Raw genomic sequence first — 14,681 nt, 5'->3', positions numbered from 1 at the left:
AGGCAGCCGAGCGTTTGCTTGAATGAAAGTAACATAAGGAAAAATGAAATGCAAAGTAATACTTGGATTGTCACGTCATTGTTACGTTGCAAGACTAACGTCTTCTATGATTGGTTTTGGTTGGTTCTTAAAGTAGAAAAAGAAAAGACTAAATGTGCAAATGAAATTCGATAGCTAATATCTTTGGATTTGCACACGGAAAAACAGATCTTAAATCATAGTAATAGTTCTTCAATAAGAATATCAATGAATATAGTCAGTATAAAACTTAACCACTGTTTTCCCATGCACACTTGTGTCATATCAAACTTAATTGAAGAGACAAAAATAAGAAAACCATTTTGTAGAAGAAATGCTTAATGGAGTTTTTAAAAACATTTTTGTCTCAAATATCTGATTCAAATTATTGAGCATAAATGGTATTCGATTCTTTGACCGTAGGACGCCATGTTTTTCGGCGAAACATTTCAACCTTTTCATAAAAGTCTAACCAATTGGGATAGATTACTTTGGAGATAAACAGGGAATTTAAAAAGGTTAAAAATTCATAGCCGTTTCACTGCTTTAGTGTTTGTTGCTTATACACTATATGGGATTTGTAAAATGTGTTAAATATACTTTAGAAACCTCGAACTTTAGTCTTTAAGAACGTTAACGTTCTTTTTTAATTTCATTGAACCTATTACACCTATTCAATAGAACATTCCAAAGAAAAGGAGCGAAGATGAACTCGTGGCGTTTAGAGGGAATTGAATAGTGATCCGCCTTTCATAATTCTAAGGCAGAAGCACTGTTGCAGAAGTATGTACAAGTAAATTTAGAGCAGAAGTCCCAATAGTGTAATATTTAGCGCGTTGGATTTTTATGATGGCGACTTCGGTTCAATCCCCCTTGTGTCCATTTTTTTTTTTACTTTTTCAGCTCGATTTTACGTTACACCCTTGGTTTATTGGTTAGATATTAGGAAATGGCATTTTGTTTGATTTCATCGTGTACAACAAAGTATTTTTAATTAAAACGTTGTGTAATTATAATGAATAATTAGTTTACAACCGATAAACCTAGTTTATCGACTGTGAAACTATGATTTGCTCATTTTTGTGAATTTGGCGTGCCATATGCTACAGATCTGCAGCTAGCCATGTAAGTGCATACAAAGTTTTCTTTATTCAACAGTGTTGTATGGAAGCCATCACACCTAATCAATAGAACAATCCAAAAAAAGGAGCAAAGATTTACTATAAGGACATATGAGCCCTTCCTCCTCTTTTCATATATAGAAAACAAGCATATATACTAATCCATTAGTACTTACATATACAGTAACAACAATAGAATCAAGGGCATGTCTGTTTTAGGGAATTACAAGTAAAGGGAAACTTTCGAGTATTGTTCTCCTTTAAACTGGTAAAGGTATAACGTGTGGGAGGTGGTGTTTATAATATTTGCGCGGATATAAAGGGAGGGTGGGGGGGGGGGGGGTCCGGGGAGTCCGGACCGGTAAAAGTGATCCTGGAACCCCCTAGAAAACGATGACCCTTTCTCAAAAACATGAATCCATGTGATATTGGTTTGAAAAGGCACTAGTATGAAGCTTTAAAATCATCCACCACCACCCCCCCCCAATCGCCTCATATTAGCCACGATTCGGAGTCCGCATATATTAAAGCTCTCTCCTACCTGTAGGTTGGTCCATGGATGCTTGAACACAAAAAGTGTCTTATTTACGACTCTCTTTTCACAGCGATTGGGTATTGAAAGGTCACATCAAAGTTCATTATCCAACAATGCTTTACTCGCAATGATCAATATTTTAATTAACTTTCTTTGAGAAACTCTCTTCTCAGTCAACCACGGCCAGAATAGGAGAGTATGAAATTTTGGCCGTGCTTTGCGACGATGTTATCCTCTCGGTCATGAAATAGGTTTTTCACGTTTAGGAAATGAATTTACGTGGGTTTTTTTTCCTTGCTACGTCTGGATTTTTTTTGACTGTTGTGGACCCCCCCCCCTTTCCCTGCCAAAAATTCTGGATCCGCGCGTGTAATATGTATTTTTTTTATACATGAAACGTTATTTCAGAGCTTTGTGTAGTTAGTATATCATGATGAAATAATGTGAAAATCGAGTTTATAATGTACAGATCTAGAACAGTCTTGTATTTATTTCTAATGTAATAAATAATACACATAACGTTAGTCGTCGGAAGCAAATTGAAAGTGGGGGGGGGGGGGGTTAATCCAACAAAAAAAGGTTAACCCCAATTTTCAATACATATACAAAATGTCTATCTTTGCAAGAAAAGTGGAAGGGGGGGGGTAAGCCCCCCCCCCCCCGGTTCCGACGTCTATGATACAAACTGAAAGGGTATATTACAACATTACCGGGTTAACTTATGTAGTTACCTAAAGTACAGTGGACCCTCAGATATCCGGACGCATTTTTATCGGAACAGAATTTTTTAAATGTTATTTTATCTTGTTTAACTGGTGATTCAGATATCCGGATGCTTCACATATCCGGACAAATTGACTTGGAACCAAAGCGTCCGGATAAATGAGGCTCCACTGTACATCAAAGCAAATCTAATTAATTAATGGTAAAATTTAGATCGAGCTCGGGATTCAAAAATAAACGCATGGCATCTATAATAATAAAGTCTATAATCTGCAATAATCATAAATTATAATCGATACAAATTTGTGAGCTAGGCAAAACACACGTACGTATCCTCTAGAAATTCCAGAGGTGGGATCAAGTGCATTGCAGGAGTAAGCATTCCCTTTTTACCGATGATCGTCAGATCCCATAGATCAGGTAAAAAAACACACCATGTCATTACATTGCTTATAGTGATTAATGCAATATATGCAAGATGTATTACTTTTAAAAAGTGATGTATTTGTATAACTTTAAAACTTGACAAAGCGTACACGTGTCTCAAAAAACTAAATGTGCATGAAAAACAGTTGGTGTAGCAAGATCCAATTGAATTAAAAATAGTCGCCTCGTATCCCTTAATTTTTATGCGCCGCGCCCGGATCGATAGATCGTGAGCGCAAATTGTTTTTGTCCTGTCTGTTTGTCTGCAAACTTTAACCATCGTCAAAAGTTATGAACCATGAAATAATAAAGAGACTTCATATTGGTATGTACTCCACAAATTGAGCTCTTTACACGACACCAAGATCAGTGACCTTGACTGTGACCTACATGCTAAAAATAGCTTATTTGAACCTTCCCCACAACTTTTGAACCATGAGAGATAGAAACTTAATATTTTGTTTGCTTACTCAACTAATTAAGTTCTTCAAATGACACCAAGGTCAATGACCATGTGACCTTGACTGTGACCTATATGCTAAAAATATCTTTTTCGAACTTTCGCAATTACTATTGAACCATGCAAGATAGAGACTTCATGTCTGATATGCATTTTCCACCAGTGAAGCTCTTGCAAATGACACTAAGGTCAATGACCTTGACTTATCTGCTAAAAATAGTTTTTTTTAAACTTTCGCCGTAACTGTTGAACCATGAGAGATAGAGACTTCATATTTGGTATGCCTATTTCACTATTGAAGTTCTTTCAAATGACACCAAGGTCAATGACCTTGTGACCTTGACTTATCTGCTAAAAATATCTTTTTTAACTTTGTTGCTGCCGGGCACATAGTGTTTCACAAACAAATCTTGTTCAAACTTTGTTGCTGCCGGGCACTTAGTGTTTCACAAACACAATATTGTTTACTTGTCTGAACCTTTAAACAGCTTTTGGACTTCTTAAGATGCCCCCCAACCCCATTTGGCAAAGTAACAAACAAGAAGCTACAAAGGCTTTTCTGAAGATTCTCTGGGTTTCCCCCTGAAGATAGCCAAGGCACATTTAGAGATAATTTAACTTTTGAAAAATGTGGATTTAACTATCATTAGATACATGTACACATATTTATGTCTCTCATGTAGGCTGTAGCGTAAGAAGTGTCCTTTATTAACCCAGGTTCATCTCTTTTAGTATGTCTCTCAACACAAATTTACTTCCAAATAAAAAGACTTGAGTTGACAAAGAATATAATTTATTTTCACAAAAAGCATTGAAGAAAATAAGTACTCCTGCAAATTAAATTCCAGAATAATAACCTACGAAATACAGTGGAGAGACTGTAACACCTTTTCAAAATCTTCTTCAGTATAAAAACTGAATAGTAAAAATAATAGAAGAAACTTGTGTGAAAACTTTCTGACACATTATCAAGGCTGTAACTAGGCTCCAATTTTTAGTGAGGCAAGGGTGCTGGGCATTCCTAGTCCCATGCAGACGGGGTAAGGGTACTACCTGATTGCCAGTGATTGGGGTTTCCAGGGGGATAGGGGGGTCCTGAAAACTGAGTACATGTATTAGAAAATAAAAGATTTAATTTTAGAGAGATTTTACGCTTTGAATTGTGGCCCGCATGGCACAGTGGTTAGAGCGAATGTTCCTTAATTGATCCTTACATCATGGGTTCGAATCCCACTGCGGGATGTAGAGACAGGTACTTTGGATGAGACTGTAAAATCCGGGGTCTTATGTCATAGTAAGTGATGACACAAAAAAGATCTCTCACTGTTCAATCATCTTCAGTGATTTTGAAAGCCCAGTACAGATTTAAAACTTGTAGCCCTCCACCGGCAAGTAGTGATGTCTCAATATGAATGAGAATTAATTTCTTAGAAGGGATGTTAAAAATCAGTTTACAAAACAAACATATTTTAAATATGTTCTAAATAAAAATTAGGCACTTGGTGAGATGAACGATTTACAGAATTTGAAACAAAAGTCAAAAATATTAATTTAGCACGAAGACACACATAATTTATGTGCAGTGTAAAACTTTTTCACTTTTCAGAAAACTCTAAAAATTTAGTGAGGCATTTGCCTCACTTGTCTCAATGGTAGTTACGGCCTTGAGTATTGATTCAAGTCGTTCAGTTCATGTGATAAACTAAGGGGTAGGAGATGAAAATTTTAGCTGGAATAATAAAGATAGGAAAAAATCATCTAAAAAACAATGCTATATGATCAGTGATATTTTATGCAAGCATCCCCAGGTTGTGTAGATTCAAGTTTGTTCAAATCATGTCCCTGGATTAGAAGGGACATCCGTCCGTCTAGCTGTCCATCCATACGTGTATCTGTTAACTTTTCTTATTTTAGACTTTTTCTCAAGAACCACTGGGCCAATTTTAACCAAACTTGGAATTTAAGTTTGTTGAAGTGAAGGATTAATTCAAGGGGAGATAATTTAGAAATAGTGAAAATTAGTGGTATATTTTAAAAATATTCTCAAGAACCAGTCTGCCATGAAGGTTGACACTTATGTGGGAACATAGTCAGGTAATGTAACACTTAAATTTGTTCAAATCATGATTCCTGGGGGTAGGGAGAGGCTGCAAGGGATGATCAAAGTTGTACATAGAATTATATAGGAAAAATCTTTAAACATCTGCATCTCAAGAACAGCAAACACAGGATTAGTCATATTTATATGGAAGCATCCTCAGGTAGTATAGATATAAGTTTATTCCAATCATGACCTCTAAGGTAAGGACGGGTAACAATATAATGGTATGATCAAAGTTTTACATAGGAATATTTATGAAAAATCTTTTAAACATCTCCTCGAGAAAAGCAATCAAAATTATAGCATGTTTAGAACAATGAAACCCATATAAATTAAGAGTTCTTGAAAAAAATCTAAAAAATTATCAGGAACCTTGCCAATACTTCCTAATTATAAGGTTGTTAAAAATGATGGTTGACTTCAATGTTCTTGTCTCCTTTCTTAAAATAACAGTATAAACGAATTTATTAAAACTGAAATAAATCTCTTTCTTAAAGTAGCACAACAAGTCAAAATCATCTCTTTCTTTAACTATATCTGTAGCATGCAGAGAAAGAAGAATATGAGCAAAAGGCTAAGATATGACAATTAAACTGCAAGAAAAAACTGCACAATATAAGTGTCGGAAAAACAAAGGTTGTATCTACGATTTTGTTTTTTTCGTGTTTGTCAAGGTCACACCGCTTTTATTATGTCTCCCCTTTCGAAGGGGAGACAAATTGTTTTTGTCGATTTTCTTCTTCTTCTTCTTTATCCAAATTTTGTCCAGGCCGTAACTTGAATACCCTTTGACCTGAAGACTTCATACATAGAACAAACATAGATGACCTTGAGGCAGAGTGTATGCCACCAAAATGTTTGACCTTGATTTATTTTTAAGGTCAAGGTCAAACTTTTACATGGAAATAGAGTTTTGACATTATAGCTTGAATACTCTTTGATATTAGGACTTCAAACTTTTAAGATAGAAAGAAGACATTAAATACAAGATGCAGTGCACCAGAACTTTGACCTTTAACCCCTTCTTTCTTCAAGGTCAAAATGAGAAAAAACATTATTTGAACATAACCATAGACATTTAGACTTCAAACTAAGAACTTGCAGAGTACACATAAGAGAAGGGTGTATGTGATTAAAATATATGACATTGATCCAATTAAAAGGTCAAGTTCAAACTTTCACATCAAAATAGAGTTTAGGCCATAGCTTGAATACCCTTTGATATTAGGACTTCATTCTTATATCATAAAAGGAAGACATGAAATACAATATTCAATGCACCAGAACTTTGAATTTGACCCCTTTTTTCAAGGTCAAATAGAGAAATCATGATTTCACCATAACTTGCAAACCCTTTAACATTTAGACTTCAATCTTGGAACATGCAGAGAACACATAGGAGAAGGGTGTGTGTGATCAAAATATTTGACCTTGATCCAATATTATAAGGTCAAGGTCAAACTTTCACATGAAATTATATCCTAAGTCATTACCTGAGACTTTTCTTGACATTAGCATTTTAAACATGGAACAAGTAAACACAACATTAATCCTAAATACACAATATCAAAATTATTTGACCTTGACCACATTCTTCATTCAAGGTTAAATTAAGAAAAAAGAAGTCCAGACCAGAACTTTGATACTTTTAATTTAAAGTTTTGAAAGATGCACTGCATTATTATTTTGACCTTGATCGTAAAACTGCACTTGTGAATGTTGGTAAAGAAGGGGAGACATGTGTGTTCTTGTTTAAAAAAAAAATATCCACTAGTTTTAGCTCAAACTTGTAAACAGCATTCAACTGGAGCATTCAAAGGTCAGAAACATGTACTAAGAACATTTTTAAAAGATTACATCAAAATTTTTGGTCTACTTACATTCATTCCTGGGTACTTGAGACCATGGTAAGGCCTACAAAAAAAATAGGTTTGTTTCCGCTTTCCCGACCGACCCTAATTTATAGTGCCGACCCTAAATATTTTTTTAATGCTTTTGTCCCATGATGTGCAAGATTTCAACCAGGGAATTATAGCCTCCAACTTTGCAAGCTTTTCAAGACAGAAAGAAGTTTGGGTCACCTTTCTATTATAAGTTAAAGCACAGTAATGCTTGAAAACACCATTTCTTTTGTCATTAATGTTACTTCTATACACGTTTTGATAAAAGAAGCAAAAAAAAATTATTTTTTTTTAAATTGCCTACCTACCTACCCTATATTTTTCAGCCTGAAAGCGGAAACAAACATATTTTTTTTCTAGGCCTAACTATATATGGAAACTTATTCAGCTTTTCTGCACATGCGTACAAGAACGAGGAAAAAGAATTAGCAATATTTTATTTAGGGGCATACTGTGATTATTTTAACTTTCATGTTTCTCCATAAAAATAGAAAATTTAAGTTCTGAAACCTGTAATTTTCTTAAACCTAATACTTTTTGGAATTAACACTGGTGTTGCAGGCATTCATCATTGGTCAATTTTCCCCTTTGTGCATCATGGTGTCTCTGTAAAGTTATTTAATCTATACATGTACATTTGCAGTGCTACTTCATGACTGTACTAATCACTCCATACCCACCAGTGCCTGCATATAATTAACCTTGAATATGTCAATATGAGTACACAATGACATACTGTATAAATTTCTTAGTTTTCAATGAAACAACATGAAATTTAGAATGCAGGTCAATGACTGTCACCAAAAATGATTACAGGCAGATCCATACATATGTGCTGAATTACGATAAACTCTAATGTAGTCTATAAAATAATATAATAAAAGTATATGAGTATGTTTAGAATTAATGAATAACAAAACAATATGCGATTATTCACAATGCAAAATATCATTTCTGTCAAATGAACACTTTTCTTATACATGTATGACTTTTAAATACATGCAATTAATATATTATTTTCCAAAAAATGATGTGAAAAATGACAAATTTTAAAATTAACATAGGGAAAATTGTTTTAAAGCTTACAGATTATATGGGGTACCATATTTACTTGTTCCCTGGTTTAATTTCTGGAAGTTCATTTTAATCCAAAAGTAATTCTAATAGCTTCATGATAGCTGAAATAAACTGGCATGCACTGTACATCAGCTTGTACGAGTTCTGAAACATAAACATGATCCAATATTGTACCACCCTCTGTAGTAGAGAAATTAACTTTCTGCAAAAATCCTTTAGATTCTATCAATTCTTGAATTGGTCCTTTGCATTTTGCATCTTCATTAAAGTCACCCAGTATAATGCATTTGGAAAACTGTTCTTTGAAATGATCTAAAACTTTTTGAAGGCCATCAAGAAAAACTCTAACACTAACTTGACTTGGTCGATATATAATAATAAGTACAGTGCTTTCCTCACACAGTTCTACTGCCATTCCTTCTATGTTTTTCTGTGGTAACTTGTGAATCAAAGTTTTTTCATTTTTCTTCTTGTACATACCGACACCTCCTCCCTTGGCTTTGTGAAGCTTGACAAAACTGTCTACACTTTCATCATAAGATTGTTCCCTTGAAACATGGTAAAAATCAAAGTTTTCAATTTCAAAATCTTTCATATTCTCACTGCCTTTCAACCATGTTTCTGTCAAACAAACAAAGTTTGCATGCAGAAATCTGCTGTCATGTTGAAGGTCTTGAAAATGTCCTCTTAAACTCTGCACATTCAGTAAAACAATAATTTTTTGACTGTCAGAGGTGATCATGTTTGAATAATTTTGGTTTGGAATTAATTTCTGCATTTTAAGCAGGGCAGATTTCACCTCTTGATCAGCGTAAATTTTCTTCTGTAATATATTTTCATTACTGGTCTCAATAAATAAACCACTCTGAGAAGTGACTCTACTAATAGCTACATAAGCTTGCCCTGGAGCAAATGCTCGATCTAAATTTACAACAACACTGTTTGTTGTCATTCCCTGAACTTTATGTGCTGTACAAGCCCATGACAATTTTGAAGGAAATTGGTGGCGAACAACATTTTTTGTATTTTTTTCTTTGATGTCTTCTTGTACTCTTTGAATAAGGACTAGATTTCCTTGAGGGGTCAACTTTCCTTCCTGCCTTCCAGTATCTTTACTATCAAATATCACTCCAATTCCTTCCACTCTATTTCTCTGTTCACCTTTTCCAAACTCAATAGTAGAAATGTATCCCATTGCACCATTAACAAGTCCATCATCCACATTTACGTTTCTTGTAAGCATCAACCTAGCATTCACAGAAATGAGCAGGGAAGAGGATAAGCCATCTGTTCGTGTTCTAATGAAAGGTTTATCACGTAAAGTGAGCTTACCTGTCGTTCTATCTTTCTGATAATCTTCAGCATTTACTTCAATTAAATCTCCACACTTTTCCTTCAAAATCTTAAGGATTTTGTTCATTTGCTACTTCGTTTGTGGGATATACATGCAGAACATCTTCTGGCCCATCTTTAATATATTCTGAAAGCATCACTTTAGCTTTTTCTGACAGTGGTTCTTCTATTGTCCGAATTCGTAATGAATTCAAAATTGAAGCAAAATTTGCATCTTCTCTTTGTCTCATTATTTCGTCCAACTCTACCATTTTGAAAAAGTCGAACCAATAGTCTACTGGATATTCTTCATTTACATTATACAATCTCTCTGCTTTTCGTTGTTTCACAGGAGGAAGTTGGTAGAAATCTCCAACTGCTAAGATAGATACACCACCAAATGGTTCTTTGCATTTCTTAATTTGAACAAGACGCTCATGAATATAATACAAAAGCCTCTTGTGAACCATAGATATTTCATCAATAATCAAGATCTGCAGGTTTCCTAATTTAGATCTTATTGCACTCAAGTTTTGCTCATTCACAGGTTCATATGGAATTCGTAGAGCTATTGGCAAAGAAAAAGCATGGTGAAGTGTATTGCCCCCTATATTAAATGCAGCAGTGCCAGTAAAAGATGTGAGAAGAACAGATACATCATTTGGAGTTGAAAGTAATTTTTCAAACAGACGAGAAGCTTCATAATGTATAACCTTGATCAAATGGCTTTTTCCTGTTCCTGCACCCCCTGTGACAAAGATATGCAATGGTTCTGTATTCTCACCAGTAACTTTCTTTAAACACCAGTCACGAACTATGTAAAAAACCTCCTTTTGTTTTTCATTTAACCTTCTCAATAACGGAAGCATTTCTTGCCTTGAATTACGGTGATGTGATATAGCAAGTCTGAAGAACTGTTTTCAATCTCATGAGTGACTTCTGGTTTTTTATCTTCTAATTTCTCAGTCACCATTTTTTCATCTAAACACTCATTCCTATTGATTTCTGTTTCTGGACAAAGTTTTGCCCAAGCATCCTCAGGTTCACCATAAAGTTCAAAAACCTCTTGAGCATTATCAATAGCATCTTCATTTTTTAAGAATTTGGACTGATTGCATTCCACCAAAGCTTTCACTGGTTGTAAACGAATCTCAGATTTCAGCCTAACAAATCCAGTTTCAAAAAATGCCTGGTAAAGTTCAAATCCAGGTGGTTTCAGTTGATCTTGTGTGACATATGGAAGAAAAAGCTGTAAAACTGATTGATAATACTTTTCTGGTGCATTTTCTGGATTAAATCTAGGATATCTGATAACAGCTGGTTTTCCTCTTGTTCTTTTCTGTATGAAACCTTTTCCATGCTTCAATTCATAAACACTTTCATTTTCCCCTTTAGGAATCTGAGATTTAGCAAGCACCCTGTAAGAGGAACAAAATTCTGCAAGACACATCTTATCAAACAAATGTAGGTCAGGACGATTTTCGTACCTTTCTACAATATTTGTCATCCATATTTCATCATCATCATCATCACCTTCCAAGTCATCTTCATTGCATTCACTTCTCTGTTTTTTTCGCATTTGGGCAAGAGGTTTACTTAAACGAGTGGGATTTTCACCAACAGGAACAAAAACCACTTTCCTCGAACTCTCCTTCATTCTCAGATTACAGACTCTGTATACTGCTTCCTGGGCACTGACCTCCCTTTGATTAAGATATGCAGATCCTATTGATCTCATTGTTTGACGAGCACTTAAGTTGCCTTCTATTGCCTCTATTTGTGTTTGCTTTAAAAGCATTCCCATTTCTCTTTCTGACTTTGATATATATGATATAATGTACACGATGCAGCTGAAGGGGTCTAGAACATATTGTATGTCCATGTTTGCATCCCAACATCTGAGAAGGCATGGGTTGTACTGATTTGTCCACATTTCATCAGGATTTCGTCTTAATACAGTACTTGTTTTTGTGGACAATATCTTGTGGGCTATCTCATATAAATCTTGTGTAAGGTGGATGTTGCTGAATATTTCTTCAGTTGTCTTGAGTGCATTTACATCTTCCAATACTTCATTCCAAACACTCAGCAAAATATCCTTTGCCTGTGATTTGCTCAATACCCCATCATCATCATCATCATCAGAAATGTCATCCTCCTCCTCATATTGCTTTGTTATAAAGGTTTTCTCTGAAGGTGGTCTTGGAAAATTGAATCTGCATTCTGTTCCCTTTTTTCTGCATGACTTTGAGTGACTCTTGCTATGTTGTTGTACAGCTAATACAATTTGTCTAAGCTCTGGGTTTTCATTATCAGTAGGCAAAGCACATGTGACATACCTATCAATGAAATCACAAACTGTCTCATCACTATCTATGTTGAATTTTGGTGCATTTTCAACCCAGTACAAGCAATGCATATGTGGAGAACCTCTTTGCTGAAATTCAACTCTTATAAAATAATCAATGACTTTTCCTATTGGGTTTGATGGTGACAATATTACATCTCTTTGGAAAATGTGGAATCTGTTTTCAAACATTCTGGCTACAGTTACAGGATTTTTTCTTAAAATGTCACTCTTTTCTGCCCAGTCTAAATTAGAAGGGTCTCTTGTATCATTTTCATGATGTAATATTGATCCCACAATCTCATTCCACCTGAATTCAGCTGCAGAAAAAGAGCAGAACCATGTAGGAATACCAAGTTGTCGAAGCATAGCAAATAAGTCTTTCTGTGTCGCTGACCAGTATGCAGGTGTTCCTCGAATTGGTTGCATAAATCTGAGGGCTTCATTGTTCTTCAGTAGTTTAGAGAGTATTTCTGGGTCTTGCAACATATCTGATGTTACAGATTTTCCACCATCAAGTTGTGATACAGACTTGCGGATTGAAATTTGTGTTTTCTCAATCACTTGGTTTAATTCAGACATGTACTGCGAGAAGAAGATGTAATTTGTGTCTTTTGCAAATCTGTTATCAGTGTTCATAAGTCTGTTGTTAAAATATCTGGCAAGAGTTATCTTTTCATCTCTATTTTCATTCCAGGAAAAATTTCCACTGGGAAATAAATGTGGAAATGTCTTGGCTTCATTTCCTTCTTCTTGCAACATACGCACTGGATTTTGTACTTCCCCTGGAGCTATATTGTAAACATCATCAAAGTAGTGATCGAGGACCTCTTGTGCAATATCCACAGGTTGTAAGCATGTGTCTGAAACAACCTCTTGAATTTCTGCTGTCTGTTCTGAAGTTAATTCCTCCTTTTCACATTCATTTGAATCATCCAAAATCAAATCACTTTCCTCACAGTTTTGTTTCCATGTGGTATTTATCACAACATCTCGATACCATCTATTGTTCTTCTTTAAGTAGTCTAGGGCTGTATGTATATGTTCTGGATTAACAAACTGGTACTCAAAGTAGCCCTTATAAGATAACTTGCGTTTCAGCTTGACGCGAAGCAACATATTTTCACTTTCATTTCGTGGTAAGCTTGTTGCCTTCCTCATATTTGAAGGTACACATACAACAGGCCCATGTACATTTCTTTGACCACCTTGTGGGAGAGACATCACTTTCATAAAGGGAATATGTAAGGCAATGAGATGTTGCTCTAAACTGTTTAAATTACTTAGCTCATGTGGAATTTCTTCAAGTCTCAATTTATTTGCAGCAGCTTCTCCAGGGACTTTACCACTCAGTATTTTCCTATGGCATGTAAAACAGATCCATAATGATGATTTTTTGCAGTTCATTGAACAAGACATTGTGCACTCATGAACGTATCTGTTACTAATGCATATCTTTGCAATTTCCATTGCTTTCTGTCTTTTCTCGTACATTTCAAATGCACATCCTTGAACTTGATTTTCAAACAATAGACGATTACAACAACAACAAGTGTATTCTGGCCCATTCCTCACATTTTCTTTAAATAATTTGACAACTTCATCTTCGTCCTCTAGCTTCACTCTCATTGCTCTTCTCTGTTTTAGCACATTTTCCTTCTTGCGTTTCTTTGCATCAGCACTAAAGTGGTATTTTACCCTATTGGCTGCCTTCAGCAAATACCTATGATCTTCATCTTTCTTGTACTTTTCTGTACTTCTCTTTTTAACATCTGCTCTATGATCTTCATCTTTTTTGTACTTTTCTGTACTTCTCTTTTTAACATCTGCTCTATGATCTTCATCTTTCTTGTACTTATCTGTACTTCTCTTTTTTACATCTGCTCTATGATCTTCATCTTTCTTGTACTTTTCTGTACTTCTCTTTTTAACATCTGCTCTATGCTCTACATCTTTTTTGTACTTTTCTGTACTTCTTTCTTTAACAATTGCTCTGTGTACTTCATCTTTCTGGTACTTTTCTGCGTTTTTTCGTTTCAGAGCTTCTCTGTGTAAAATATCTGATTTATATTTCTCAATATTTCTTTGTATCACATGTTTTTTATGGGCTTCATTTGTTGCATATTTCCTTCTGCTTGCTTCTTTAAGACTAAGCTTGTGTCTTGGGTCTAATGCATATTTTTCAACACTTCTTTTTTTTGACTTTGCATTGTATGCTTCATTTCTTCTGTATCTTTCTTTGCTCTGTGATGTGGCTTTTAATCTAAATGCTCGATCTGTCCAGTACTTAAGTTTTGCTGCTTTTAGTTTCTTTTCCATGCAACACAAACCTTTATTCTCGATTTTTCCTGATGACACGACTTTACGCATTTCTCTCATACGATTCCGATTTCGAATTCTTTTTTTTAATTCTTTTTTGCCCATAATAACTGATTCTGTCTTCCTGTAACAAGCTGTTTGTTTTCCAAAAACTGATAACACTACATTGTAATGATTCTCATTTTCATGAAAAAGATATATTGCTTCTGACAGCTGCAGATTTTATGTGGGATCTACCATGCGTGCAGAATATGTAACCCAATGATTTTGTGTATATGTGTGCACATCAGTGTTTAAAAGATGAGAGAGAGCAAGAATTTC

At 34.9% G+C, this 14,681-nt stretch overlaps 1 protein-coding gene across 1 annotated transcript; it reads right to left on the bottom strand.

The window, feature by feature from the left end:
- Positions 1 to 9,765: 9,765 nt before the first annotated feature.
- LOC134268370 (uncharacterized) lies at positions 9,766 to 14,411 on the bottom strand. Its single transcript, XM_062750621.1, has 2 exons — positions 10,571 to 14,411; positions 9,766 to 10,442 (listed from the first exon to the last, which is right to left on the bottom strand). The coding sequence occupies exons 1-2, from the start codon at positions 14,409 to 14,411 to the stop codon at positions 9,766 to 9,768; spliced, it is 4,518 nt and encodes a 1,505-aa protein (XP_062606605.1).
- Positions 14,412 to 14,681: the final 270 nt, after the last annotated feature.

The sequence above is a fragment of the Saccostrea cucullata genome, unplaced genomic scaffold (genome assembly GCF_032062105.1).
Source record: "Saccostrea cucullata isolate Sc308-1 unplaced genomic scaffold, CSIRO_AGI_Scuc_v1 ctg2965, whole genome shotgun sequence".
In the NCBI taxonomy this organism is placed as follows: domain Eukaryota; kingdom Metazoa; phylum Mollusca; class Bivalvia; order Ostreida; family Ostreidae; genus Saccostrea; species Saccostrea cuccullata.
Note: the sequence above shows the minus strand (reverse complement) of the source record. Positions and strands in the feature narration are given on the sequence as shown.